This window comes from Lolium perenne, chromosome 1, assembly GCF_019359855.2.
Source record: "Lolium perenne isolate Kyuss_39 chromosome 1, Kyuss_2.0, whole genome shotgun sequence".
Taxonomy (NCBI): domain Eukaryota; kingdom Viridiplantae; phylum Streptophyta; class Magnoliopsida; order Poales; family Poaceae; genus Lolium; species Lolium perenne.
This window is the reverse complement of record NC_067244.2, coordinates 21470275-21485457: the sequence shown is the minus strand read 5'-3', so window position 1 is coordinate 21485457 and position 15183 is coordinate 21470275. Positions and strand designations below refer to the sequence as shown.

The 15183-nt window shown below is 43.4% G+C and overlaps 1 protein-coding gene across 1 annotated transcript; it reads left to right on the top strand.

The window, feature by feature from the left end:
• Positions 1-13126: 13126 nt before the first annotated feature.
• LOC127329027 (wall-associated receptor kinase 2-like) lies at positions 13127-14050 on the top strand. Its single transcript, XM_051355577.2, has one exon. The coding sequence runs from the start codon at positions 13127-13129 to the stop codon at positions 14042-14044; it is 918 nt and encodes a 305-aa protein (XP_051211537.1). The 3' UTR covers positions 14045-14050.
• Positions 14051-15183: the final 1133 nt, after the last annotated feature.

Genomic DNA, 15183 nt, shown 5'->3' with positions numbered 1-15183 from the left:
CACCCTCCCGGAGAGGAGATTCATCTCCCGGAGGACTCTACGCCGCCATGTTCGCCTCCGGAGTGATGAGTGAGTAGTCTACCCCTGGACTATGGGTCCATAGCAGTAGCTAGATGGTTGTCTTCTCCCCATTGTGCTTAATCGTCGGGTCTTGTGAGCTGCCTAACATGATCAAGATCATCTATCTGTAATTCTATATGTTGCGTTTGTTGGGATCCGATGAATAGAGAATACTATGTTATGTTGATTATCAAAGTTATGTCTATGTGTTGTTTATGATCTTGCATGCTCTCCGTTACTAGTAGATGCTCTGGCCAAGTAGATGCTTGTAACTCCAAGAGGGAGTATTTATGCTCGATAGTGGGTTCATGTCTCCGTGAATCTGGGGAAGTGACAGAAATCTCTAAGATTATGGATGTGCTGTTGCCACTAGGGATAAAACATTGGTGCTATGTTCGAGGATGTAGTTACTGATTACATTACGCGCAATACTTAATGCAATTGTCTGTTGTTAGCAACTTAATACTGGAGGGGGTTCGGATGATAACCTGAAGGTGGACTTTTTAGGCATAGATGCATGCTGGATAGCGGTCTATGTACTTTGTCGTAATGCCCAATTAAATCTCACAATACTCATCATAATATGTATGTGCATGGTCATGCCCTCTTTATTTGTCAATTGCCCAACTGTAATTTGTTCACCCAACATGCTGTTTATCTTATGGGAGAGACACCTCTAGTGAACTGTGGACCCCGGTCCAATTCTCTATACTGAAATACAATCTACTGCAATACTGTTCTACTGTTTTCTGCAAACAATCATCTTCCACACAATACGGTTAATCCTTTGTTACAGCAAGCCGGTGAGATTGACAACCTCACTGTTTCGTTGGGGCAAAGTACTTTGGTTGTGTTGTGCAGGTTCCACGTTGGCGCCGGAATCTCTGGTGTTGCGCCGCACTACATCCCGCCGCCATCAACCTTCAACGTGCTTCTTGACTCCTACTGGTTCGATTAAACCTTGGTTTCTTACTGAGGGAAACTTGCCGCTGTGCGCATCACACCTTCCTCTTGGGGTTCCCAACGGAAGTGTCAACTGCACGCATCAAGCAAATTTCTGGCGCCGTTGCCGGGGAGATCAAGACACGCTGCAAGGGGAGTCTCCACTTCCCAATCTCTTTACTTTGTTTTTGTCTTGCTTAGTTTTATTTACTACTTTGTTTGCTGCACTAAAACACAATACAAAAAAATTAGTTGCTAGTTTTACTTTATTTTGCTATCTTGTTTGCTATATCAAAAACACAAAAAAATTAGTTACTTGCATTTACTTTATCTAGTTTGCTTTATTTACTGTCTTGCGCTCTATATTAAAAATACAAAAAAAATTAGTTACTTTTGTTACCATGTCTAGCTCTGAACCTGTTACTTCTTCGCCTGAAGAATTAGTCTTCACTTTTAAACAAGGGGATGAGGAGAGTTTTAAGGATGCTTGGTCTAGAATTTTTACTTCTTATCGTAAAACTGAACCTCAAATGACTCTAAGTTTGCTCCTTAGTAATTTTTATTTTGGTCTTATGATTCGCTATAGATATGCTTTGGATACTTTAGTGGGAGGAGATTTCCTTCATTGCAATGGGGATCAAGCTTTTAATGCCATAAAGAAGTTGGTTGCATCACATGATTCAGCTAATAACTTTGATTCAGCCCTTATTAGCATTTATAATAGATTAAACAATCTCGAGATAAGTACATCTCGCTTGGATGACAACTATCACCATGTTCGTAATCATCTTGAACAAGTTTTAGTGAACTCTAAACCTTCATTATGGGATCCTACTGTTAAAATTGTTATCGATAATCAAACTCTTCGTGCCAACTGTGATATTATGTCTGAATTTTGCCTTATACCTGAGAGCATTTATAAATCTTTGAAACTTTGGGGAGTTGATGAAGGAGGAGAAGAAATAACTCTCATTGATAACTCTGTTATAATTCCTAAGGGAATAGCCGCAGGTGTGCATACAACCATTCTTGGAAGAACAATATCCATTGATTATCTTGTTATTGAATGTGTAGGGACAGGAAAAATCACACTCGGAAGATCCCTGCTAAAACTATTGGGAGCAGTCATAGATGTGGGAGAAGGCACCCTGGAATTCACCTCTATACTGGGGGGGAATCATATATTTCCTAAATCAAAGAGAAAGAAAAACAACAAGAAAGGTAAGGGTAAAGCCCAAGGTAAGGTTGATACACCACTCTCCGATAATACTTGATACACACTTTCTGCGCCTAGCTGAAAGGCGTTAAAGAAAAGCGCTTATGGGAGACAACCCATGGTTTTTACTACAGTACTTTGTTTTTATTTTGTTTCTTGGAAGTTGTTTACTACTGTAGCAACCTCTCATTATCTTAGTTTAGTATTTTGTTGTGCCAAGTAAAGTCGTTGATAGTAAAGTTCATACTAGATTTGGATTACTGCGCAGAAACAGATTTCTTTGCTGTCACGAATCTGGGCTGTTTTCTCTGTAGGTAACTCAGAAAATTATGCCAATTTACGTGAGTGATCCGCAGATATGTACGCAACTTTCATTCAATTTGAGCATTTTCATTTGAGCAAGTCTGGTGCCTCGATAAAATTCGTCAATACGAACTGTTCTGTTTTGACAGATTCTGCCTTTTATTTCGCATTGCCTCTTTTGCTATGTTGGATGAATTTCTTTGATCCATTAATGTCCAGTAGCTTTATGCAATGTCCAGAAGTGTTAAGAATGATTGTGTCACCTCTGAACATGTTAATTTTTATTGTCCACTAACCCTCTAATGAGTTGTTCTAAGTTTGGTGTGGAGGAAGTTTTCAAGAATCAAGAGAGGGAGATGATACAACATGATCAAGGAGAGTGAAAGCTCTAAGCTTGGGGATGCCCCGGTGGTTCACCCCTGCATATTCTAAGAAGACTCAAGCATCTAAACTTGGGGATGCCCAAGGCATCCCCTTCTTCATCGACAACATTATCAGGTTCCTCCCCTGAAACTATATTTTTATTCCATCACATCTTATGTGCTTTGCTTGGAGCGTCGGTTTGTTTTTGTTTTTTTTGTTTTGTTTGAATAAAATGGATCATAGCATTCACTTTGTGGGAGAGAGACACGCTCCGCTGTAGCATATGGACAAGTATGTCCTTAGGCTTTACTCATAATATTCATGGCGAAGTTTCTTCTTCGTTAAATTGTTATATGGTTGGAATTGGAAAATGATACATGTAGTAAATTGCTATAATGTCTTGGATAATGTGATAATTGGCAATTGTTGTGCTCATGTTTAAGCTCTTGCATCATATACTTTGCACCCATTAATGAAGAAATACATAGAGCATGCTAAAATTTGGTTTGCATATTTGGTTTCTCTAAGGTCTAGATAATTTCTAGTATTGAGTTTGAACAATAAGGAAGACGGTGTAGAGTCTTATAATGTTTACAATATGTCTTTTATGTGAGTTTTGCTGCACCGGTTCATCCTTGTGTTTGTTTCAAATAACCTTGCTAGCCTAAACCTTGTATCGAGAGGGAATACCTCTCATGCATCCAAAATACTTGAGCCAACCACTATGCCATTTGTGTCCACCATACCTACCTACTACATGGTATTTCTCCGCCATTCCAAAGTAAATTGCTTGAGTGCTACCTTTAAATTCCATCATTCGCCTTTGCAATATATAGCTCATGGGACAAATAGCTTAAAAACTATTGTGGTATTGAATATGTACTTATGCACTTTATCTCTTATTAAGTTGCTTGTTGTGCGATAACCATGTTTAGGACGCCATCAACTATTCTTTGTTGAATATCATGTGAGTTGCTATGCATGTCCGTCTTGTCTGAAGTAAGAGAGATCTACCACCTTATGGTTAAGCATGCATATTGTTAGAGAAGAACATTGGGCCGCTAACTAAAGCCATGATTCATGGTGGAAGTTTCAGTTTTGGACATATATCCTCAATCTCATATGAGAATAATAATTGTTGCCACATGCTTATGCATTAAAGAGGAGTCCATTATCTGTTGTCCATGTTGTCCCGGTATGGATGTCTAAGTTGAGAATAATCAAAAGCGAGAAATCCAAAATGCGAGCTTTCTCCTTAGACCTTTGTACAGGCGGCATGGAGGTACCCCATTGTGACACTTGGTTAAAACATGTGTATTGCGATGATCCGGTAGTCCAAGCTAATTAGGACAAGGTGCGGGCACTATTAGTATACTATGCATGAGGCTTGCAACTTGTAAGATATAATTTACATGATACATATGCTTTATTACTACCGTTGACAAAATTGTTTCATGTTTTCAAAATCAAAGCTCTAGCACAAATATAGCAATCGATGCTTTTCCTCTATGGAGGACCATTCTTTTACTTTTATGTTGAGTCAGTTCACCTATTTCTCTCCATCTCAAGAAGCAAACACTTGTGTGAACTGTGCATTGATTCCTACATATTTGCATATTGCACTTGTTATATTACTCTATGTTGACAATATCCATGAGTTATACATGTTATAAGTTGAAAGCAACCGCTGAAACTTAATCTTCCTATGTGTTGCTTCAATACCTTTACTTTGAATTATTGCTTTATGAGTTAACTCTTATGCAAGACTTATTGATGCTTGTCTTGAAGTGCTATTCATGAAAAGTCTTTGGTTTATGATTCACTTGTTTACTCATGTCATTTACATTGTTTTGATCGCTGCATTCACTACATATGCTTTACAAATAGTATGATCAAGGTTATGATGGCATGTCACTCCAGAAATTATCTTTGTTATCGTTTTACCTGCTCGGGACGAGCAGAACTAAGCTTGGGGATGCTGATACATCTCCGACGTATCGATAATTTCTTATGTTCCATGCCACATTATTGATGATATCTACATGTTTTATGCACACTTTATGTCATATTCGTGTATTTTCTGGAACTAACCTATTAACAAGATGCCGAAGAGCCGATTCTTTGTTTTACTGCTGTTTTTGGTTTCAGAAATCCTAGTAAAGAAATATTCTCGGAATTGGACGAAATCAACGCCCAGAGTCCTATTTTGCCACGAAGCTTCCAGAAGACCGAAGAGGAGACGAAGTGGGGCCACGAGGTGGCCAGACTACAGGGCGGCGCGGCCCAAGCCCTGGCCGCGCCGGCTTGTAGTGTGGGCCCCTCGTGCCGCCTCTTGACCTGCCCTTCCGCCTACTTAAAGCCTCCGTCGCGAAACCCCCAGTACCGAGAGCCACGATACGGAAAACCTTCCAGAGACGCCGCCGCCGCCGATCCCATCTCGGGGGATTCAGGAGATCGCCTCCGGCACCCTGCCGGAGAGGGGAATCATCTCCCGGAGGACTCTACGCCGCCATGGTCGCCTCCGGAGTGATGAGTGAGTAGTCTACCCCTGGACTATGGGTCCATAGCAGTAGCTAGATGGTTGTCTTCTCCCCATTGTGCTTAATCGTCGGGTCTTGTGAGCTGCCTAACATGATCAAGATCATCTATCTGTAATTCTATATGTTGCGTTTGTTGGGATCCGATGAATAGAGAATACTATGTTATGTTGATTATCAAAGTTATGTCTGTGTGTTGTTTATGATCTTGCATGCTCTCCGTTACTAGTAGATGCTCTGGCCAAGTAGATGCTTGTAACTCCAAGAGGGAGTATGTGGGTTCATGTCTCCGTGAATTTGGGGAAGTGACATAAATCTCTAAGATTATGGATGTGATGTTGCCACTAGGGATAAAACATTGGTGCTATGTTCGAGGATGTAGTTACTGATTACATTACGCGCAATACTTAATGCAATTGTCTGTTGTTAGCAACTTAATACTGGAGGGGGTTCGGATGATAACCTGAAGGTGGACTTTTTAGGCATAGATGCATGCTGGATAGCGGTCTATGTACTTTGTCGTAATGCCCAATTAAATCTCACAATACTCATCATAATATGTATGTGCATGGTCATGCCCTCTTTATTTGTCAATTGCCCAACTGTAATTTGTTCACCCAACATGTTGTTTATCTTATGGGAGAGACACCTCTAGTGAACTGTGGACCCCGGTCCAATTCTATATACTGAAATACAATCTACTGCAATATTTGTTCTCTTGTTTTTCTGCAAACAATCATCTTCCACACAATACGGTTAATCCTTTGTTACAGCAAGCCGGTGAGATTGACAACCTCACTGTTTCGTTGGGGCAAAGTACTTTGGTTGTGTTGTGCAGGTTCCACGTTGGCGCCGGAATTTCTTGTGTTGCGCCGCACTACATCCCGCCGCCATCAACCTTCAACGTGCTTCTTAACTCCTACTGGTTCGATTAAACCTTGGTTTCTTACTGAGGGAAACTTGCCGCTGTGCGCATCACACCTTCCTCTTGGGGTTCCCAACGGACGTGTCAACTGCACGCATCAGATAACCATGTTCTTGGGGACGCCATCAACTACTCTTGTTGAATATCATGTGAGTTGCTATGCATGTCCGTCTTGTCTGAATTAAGGGAGATTTACCACCTTTATGGTTAGAGCATGCATATTGTTAGAGAAGAACATTGGGCCGCTAACTAAAGCCATGATCCATGGTGGAAGTTTCAGTTTTGGACATATATCCTCAATCTCACATGAGAAAATTAATTGTTGCCACATGCTTATGCATAAAAGAGGAGTCCATTATCTGTTGTCTATGTTGTCCCGGTATGGATGTCTAAGTTGAGAATAATCAATAGCGAGAAATCCAATGCGAGCTTTCTCCTTAGACCTTTGTACAGGCGGCATAGAGGTACCCCTTTGTGACACTTGGTTAAAACATGTGCATTGCGATAATCCCGGTAATCCAAGCTAATTAGGACAAGGTGCGGGCACTATTAGTATACTATGCATGAGGCTTGCAACTTGTAAGATATAATTTACATAACACATATGCTTTATTACTACCGTTGACAAAATTGTTTCTTGTTTTCAAAACCAAAGCTCTAGCACAAATATAGCAATCAATGCTTCCCTCTTTGAAGGACCTTTATTTTACTTTTATGTTGAGTCAGTTCACCTATTTCTCTCCACCTCAAGAAGCAAACACTTGTGTGAACCGTGCATTGATTCCTACATACTTGCATATTGCACTTGTTATATTACTTTACATTGACAATATCCATGAGATATACATGTTACAAGTTGAAAGCAACCGCTGAAACTTCATCTTCCTTTGTGTTGCTTCAATACCTTTACTTTGATTTATTGCTTTATGAGTTAACTCTTATGCAAGACTTATTGATGCTTGTCTTGAAGTACTATTCATGAAAAGTCTTTGCTTTATGATTCAGTTGTTTACTCATGTCATTTACATTGTTTTGATCGCTGCATTCATTACATATGCTTACAATAGTATGATCAAGGTTATGATGGCATGTCACTCCAGAAATTATCTTTGTTATCGTTTACCTGCTCGGGACGAGCAGAAACTAAGCTTGGGGATGCTGATACGTCTCCGACGTATCGATAATTTCTTATGTTCCATGCCACATTGTTGATGATATCTACATGTTTTATGCACACTTTATGTCATTATTATGCGTTTTCTGGAACTAACCTATTGACGAGATGCCGAAGGGCCAGTTCCTGTTTTCTGCTGTTTTTGGTTTCAGAAATCCTAGTAAGGAAGTATTCTCGGAATCGGACGAAATCAACGCCCAGCATCCTATTTTTCCACGAAGCTTCCAGAACACCCGGGAAGGACCAGAGTTGGGCCACAGGGGCCCCAGGAGGGTGGCCGGCGCGGACTGGGGGTGGCCCGCGCCCCCCTATCTCCTTGCCGCCTCTTCGACCCTCTGACGCCGCCTCTTCGCCTATATAAAGGTCCTCGACCTAAAACCTCGATACGAAAAAGCCACGGTACGAGAAACCATCCAGAGCCGCCGCCATCGCGAAGCCAAGATCTGGGGGACAGGAGTCTCTGTTCCGGCACACCGCCGGGATGGGGAAGTACCCCCGGAAGGCTCCTCCATCGACACCACCGCCATCTTCATCAACGCTGCTGTCTCCCATGAGGAGGTAGTAGTTCTCCATCGAGGCTCGGGGCTGTACCGGTAGCTATGTGGTTCATCTCTCTCCCTATGTACTTCAATACAATAGTCTCATGAGCTGCCTTACATGATTGAGATTCATATGATGATGCTTGTAATCTAGATGTCATTATGCTAGTCAAGTGGATTTTACTTATGTGATATCCGAAGACTCCTTGACCCACGTGTGTAAAGGTGACAGTGTGTGCACCGTGTGGGTCTCTTAGGCTATATTTCACAGAATACTTATTCACTGTTATGAATGACATAGTGAAGTGCTTATCTATATCTCTTTATGATTGCAATGTGTTTTGTATCACAATTTATCTGTGTGCTACTCTAGTGATGTTATTAAAGTAGTTTATTCCTCCTGCACGGTGTAATGGTGACAGTGTGTGCATCGTGTAGTACTTGGCGTAGGCTATGATTGTGATCTCTTGTAGATTATGAAGTTAACTATTGCTATGATGGTATTGATGTGATCTATGCCTCCTTTCGTAGCGTGAAGGTGACAGTGTGCATGCTATGTTAGTACTTGGTTTGGTTATGTTGATCTGTCATGCACTCTAAGGTTATTTAAACATGAACATCGAATATTGTGGAGCTTGTTAACTCCGGCATTGAGGGTTCGTGTAATCCTACACAATTAGTGGTGTTCATCATCCAACAAGAGGGTGTAGAGTCTAGCATCTATCTATTTATTCTGTTATGTGATCAATGTTGAGAGTGTCCACTAGTGAAAGTATAATCCCTAGGCCTTGTTCCTAAATACTGCTATCGCTGCTTGTTTACAGTTTCTTTGCGTTTCTCTCACACACTGCCAATATTACCACCATCAACTACACGCCGATCTGGGCAAAGCACTTTTAAGCACTTGTTACTACTGCTCATATATATTCATACCACCTGTATTTCACTATCTCTTCGCCGAACTAGTGCACCTATTAGGTGTGTTGGGGACACAAGAGACTTCTTGCTTTGTGGTTGCAGGAGAGGGATATCTTTGACCTCTTCCTCCCTGAGATCGATAAACCTTGGGTGATCCACTTAAGGGAAACTTGCTGCTGTTCTACAAACCTCTGCTCTTGGAGGCCCAACACTGTCTACAAGAATAGAAGCTCCCGTAGACATCAAGTTCTCACGTATCGAAGCTTTTGCCTACATAATCTTGCAGTCAAGAAAGGCATGTTCATCGCTTTCTCATGTCATTTGATTATTTTTATCAAACTATATGCAAAGTACTATACTTATCACTCCTGCATGGAAAAACAAAATATTATTTTACAATTATGAATATGACTATGTGGTGGGCAATGGAACCATGGTATGTGTTGATTGGTGGAGGTTCCATTGCAAGGGGTTCTATTCATCTAGGACTAATTACCAATGCCGTCTAGTGATTCTAGCGTCGTACATATCGCGTTAACCATAAGATCTATAATGGCTCTATGGAAGTCAGCTGTATCTTTTCCCTCTTGAATATCAACGGACTTGATAGGGCCTGGCTGGATGTTGGAATAACACTGCATTGGCCTATGACTTTATGGTCTATGGCTGTAGCTAGTGCATGATACACCTATTTCCTAATATGAACTTGCTGAGTATGCTCGTACTCATTTCCTCCCATTTGAACCCCCTACTAAGATCAAGGCACCGAAGGAGGAACTACCGTGGAACTCGAAGACAAAGGAGTCAACTACAACAAGATGAAGAATCCAATCAAATAAGTCAATGGAGTCAACTTCTGCATCAGTTAGAGTGGAAACTTGGACTAGTAATAGAAGGAAACTTTTCCCTAATCCTAGCACCTAAGTAGCTAGAATTCTATAGCAAGCCTAGTATCTCTAGAGATAGTGATAGCAATAAGATAGACTACGAGTCGTTCTTCTGGAGCTTTATTTGAAGTTTTACCTCACTGTAAAGTAGGATGTTGTGTTGATCTTATGTAAACAGTTCGTGTGTACTTCTATGGACATACCTTGGACTCGCATATGTTTCTGTTGTACCACTCTGAGGGATGTAATATGAGTGGAACAGTGTTTCACTTGTGTTATGTCAACGACTTCCGTACTACACCATGCAGTGGTATTTTGTGTCACCACAAAGGTGCTTTTGTTGCCTCGAGTGTGGCCACCAGGTCGGCACATGTCGTGACTATTTCAGATGCATTCATTGTCATTGTCCTCGGCATCAGGAAAGGTTCTGTCGTGCTTGCTCTCCGGCAGCTCGCGGTCGCTCCCTGGTCACAAGCGCTCCTTACGAGAGGAACACCCCCCCCCCCCCCCCCGCCTGTGCGGTCGATCTCCGGCAGCCAACGGGATTTTGGACTTTCGTCCGAGAGATGGGTCGGGGGTGGAAAGAGTGGGTCACAACGGTGCCTCCAAGGAGGAAGCCGTCACCCGAGGGCGTCGATGCTGCTGGGCTGGGTCATCCAGCCTAGGGTTTCCCCTGTCACCGAACAACCCACTAGCACCACTTACTCTAGATCCGGCAGCCGCACCACCTTCAGCCGGAGTAGGCGGGGGAGAGAGATGGAGAGAAGCTACCTCGGATCTTGGTGCGGAAGGATCTCCACGCCGCCGTCGACGCCCGCCGCTGCCTCACCCCCTGTGAGGTGGAGGCCAACCACCAGAGCTGCTAGCCACGACGCCCGCTACATGGCATCGCCACGAAGCCAGGGGCTCCACCTAGATCCGAGTTCCCCTGCCACGAGACGGTGCGATGGGAGCGTCGCCGGCACCTTCACTAGCATCTGCACGGGAACGCCCGGCATCCTCCTCGGGTGACAGCGGGGGAGTGAGAGATGGGGACGGGCGGGGGAGGTGCGCTAGCGTTGGGGGACCTCCCGAGTCGCCCGTGCGGGGGTGACACGGGAGGAAGGATCTTCTCCATACGATTGTTCGCTCTTAAGTCATCACATCCTGTAACTAGGTCTAGGTCTTACAAAGTAATGTAGAATGTAGACATAACACGTCGATCTATGCACATTCTGTAAAAAAAACACGTCTATGCACATTCTAAAAGGTAGCTGCAACCGTAAGGAATCAAGGTATGAACTTGCAGCTTCTAAAATAAGCTAAGCTAGGTCTGACCCTGAGCCTCTGATCTATAAGTTTATCCTAGCATGCAAGTGCAAATATATATACAGCTTCTTAATGGACCGGGAAATAGTTATTTGTAAGACCACTGCACATCTTCAAGTCTGCAGTTGAGACAATAATTCTACAATCATGTACAACTACTCAATACTTGAGCAGGTTTGCTATTTTTTAGGCGACGGAGACTAGGAGATTATAATTCACATCACAAAGGAATCTTTTTTTCTTCTTCTAGAATACAACAGCTAAAAAGCTAAAAAGCTAGCATCTCATGTAGATGTAAAATTTCGTGTGTGTACAAAAACTAATAATTATTTCGTGGTCAAGTATAAAAGCAGTGGCTTGACCTTTCCAAGACACCAGCAATGCTGTCGACCATGTTCTTGCTTCCCGTTCTGATACAATAGCATATAACTTTGTCTACGTGGTCTTCAGAGATGTTTCCGGCGAAGCTTGTCTTGGTAAGATAGCATTTTTTTCGTTCCAACGGGGATGGTTTTGCTATTAACTTTTTTTTTGGTACGATGTCTCTAGCGAGGTCTTTTTCTTCTATTTTGTGGGTGAACCATTTTTGTTGCAGTCGCTATAGATTTTGGTAAAGTAGCGGTTTATGGAAGAAAAAACAGGAGAGGGATGTTGCTGACATAATAGACGGCTGAAAATCGTTCAATCAGACAGTCGATCCCTCCCGGGGACCGGCAATTAGATTCCGGCAGGACGCTCAGGGTCGCCCTACTTTCATTGTGGGGAACTGTCTTTTAGGTGGAAGGGTGTGAATACTGATTGATCACGTTTGGACTCTAGGGTTGCCAAGACCAACCAACTCGTGGGCTCGTGTCATGTATGGCACAACAATGATATCTGCAATGCAAGATGCTTAGTTGGGTGCTCTGAAAAATGATCCGAGTTTTCTCTAAGCACTGTGCTTATTTATGCTTGATAGATGCCTAACTAGACACCTCTCCTGTGTATAAATAAGCACTGATGCTTTAAAAAAAAACTGCTTTATTTTCATAAGCATGTATTCAAGCACCTTGCACTGTACATGGTCTAACCCTAGTATTACCTCGAGGAAGTTAGCTGAGGCAATATAATTACTCAATAAGTTAAGTAAGAAGTCACTTCTTTCTTTACTCTTTAGCCCTTAACATATGAACAACAAAACATGATTTCATCTTGGCTGAGCCGGCACAGCTAGGTGAATATGTATTGGTTAATCTCAATCCATATGACTTATCGAGGTCTTCAAAAATACATTTTAAATTTTAAATGACCAACAAATAGTTTTTCCCAACCACAACTGGGCCAATGAATTTTGTCTTTGTTTACACACACACATATCAATCGCTTGCGATTAGACTAGTATATTGTCAGCAGCACCAATCAACCAGCGGGCACGTTGTAGCACTTGGCTATTATAACGCATAAGAGCAAGTACAATAAGTCATACTCAGCTGGCTATAAGGATTAAAATAGTATATTATTGCTTAGTTGGAAGAGAGAGAGGATGAGAGAGAAGGAGAGTGGGCTCTTATGCAAGAGTCAGCTCTAGCACGTGCTCCTAGGCACTTTGTGAGAGTGAAAGGTGGGCCACACATTGATAAAATACTACACTTTTATAGCCCACTATTGTATATGTTGGCTCTAAGCTGGCTATAGATGACATAGCACTTGGCTTATAGCCAGCAGCTTGCTACACTATTGGAATTGCTCTAACTCTTGCATTGGTAGTAAGGCCTTAGTCGTCTTCTGCTTATTCATCTGTCTTGGTTGCTGTAGATCGAGATAGCACAACAAGAGAAATAAATGACGGACTTAGAAATGGCATATCATTGAATGAGAGATTGTTGACCAAATCGAACGTGCCACTATATATAAGACGGTGATCGATCACTTAGAACGTTCATCAATCATCAGACATCAGCTGGTCATCCGAGCAATGTTGACCCCGTTATATTTTCTTCCCGTTGTGCTATTGGCGGCAGCAGCAGCCACCTCGAAGAGGGTGGAGAGCCTCGCGGTGGCTCCTAGCTGCCAGGCGAGCTGCGGCGGCGTGGACATCCCCTACCCTTTCGGCATCGGTACTGGCTGCTTCCGCAAGGGCTTCGAGATCGAATGCATCGACAGCGGCCCCGTGCTCGCCGGCACCTCCCTTCAAGTGGTGTACCTTTCAATGGATCCTGCAGAGTCGCTGGTGATGCTCCCCGTCGCGTGGCAGTGCTATAACGCATCCAGTCCAGGGGAAGCCGAGGACTACAGCAATGGCGAGACAAATATGAACAAGGACGGCGTGTACCGCATCTCCAACACGCACAACATGCTCGTCGTCCTCGGCTGCAACACCTTCGGGTTCACGGCGAGCGCGGGGAATGACATCAAGGGGTGCATGTCCTACTGCAACAACTCGGCAAGCGCCCAGGACGGCATGTGCGCCGGCGTCGGGTGCTGCCACGTCGACATCCCGCCGGGGCTCACCGACATCCACTTCAAGTTCTGGGCGTACGACCACTCCTCCGTGATGGACTACAGCCCCTGCGACTACGCGTTCCTCGTCGACAGGACCAACTACACCTTCAGGCGCTCCGACCTGCGCATGGACAGGAACCGGACCTCGCCGGTGCGGCTAGACTGGGCCATCCGCGACAACGACAACGCCATGTCCGGCGCCATATTGTCGTGCGCCGACGCGGCCAAGAGCACCACCACCACCCTGGAGTACGCCTGCATTAGCGATCACAGTGAGTGTGTTGACTCCATCAATGGGCCTGGCTACAGCTGCAGCTGCTCCGATGGCTACGAGGGCAAACCCTACGTTGTCAAAGGATGCACCAGTCGTTGGTCCAGCTGTTCGAACTAATCTTGTTATTAGTATCAAGTTTAAAGTTTGATCCTATTTATTTTCGTGTAACCATGTCACCGGCCGGAAGCTCTGTTGTATCACTGACGAGTTTAAAGTTTGATCCTATTTATTCACACATAATGCTGCCACCGTGTGTAGATAAGCTTAATACTCCCTCCGTCCTAGTTCATATGGCTTACACGTATCTCTAGGTTGGAAGTTTGACCATGATAATAAAAGATATATATTACCAAATATATATTTGTGCTTTATAATTGTTATTACGTTGACCAAATTAACAATCTAGAGATACACGTAAGTCCTATGAACTGGAACGGAGGTAGTAGTTTGGATTAGATAGGATCATAGGAATAAGTCCAAGTAGAGACTAGCTACAAGTGTGCTGCCTTGGCCAGGTCGTGTGTGACGTTGAAGTGAGGCGGGCAAGTGCTAAAATCGTGTGTGTGCATGCAGCAAGTAGTGGAGCAGAAATAGGATCAAGTAGCTCAGTAGCTTCACCCGTTTGCTGTGTGTAGGCTATATATAGCGTTGTAATCAGATGACTCAAGTAATGAGGAAGTGAGAGAAGATGTAGCCACGGTGAAAACCGGGGGGGGGGGGGGGGGGGGGGAGAGTCTAGGTAAAGCCTTTGTAATTTTCCTTGGTGCGTGTGTGTGCTCTTGAAAGAGTGTAGAGAGAAGGTCAGAGGAGCTTCAAGGTGCAGCTCCCACATTTAGTATCCGAGCCTCGTGTTGAAACTAATCTTGTTATTAGTATTATGTTTTAGAGTTGTTCGTGTAATCGAGTCGTTCGGCTAAGGTGCGGTAGTATACACACAGAGATGCGGTTAGTTGTATATACAAACTGATGTTCTTGGTTTAGTTAGTGTAGAAAAGTATTGGAGATTGCACAACACCAATAAGACCGGTTGCCCATGTGGATGTATATACAAACTGATGTTCTTGGTTTAGTTAGTGTAGAAAAGTATTGGAGATTGCACAACACCAATAAGTATTGGAGATTGCACAACACCTGAAGAACTTGAACGCGACCGAGGGCAACTTGCTCACGAACAAAGTGGATGTCCAACTCGATGTGCTTGGTGCGCCGATGATGAATGGGGTTGGCGGAGAGGTAGACAGCCGACACGTTGTCGC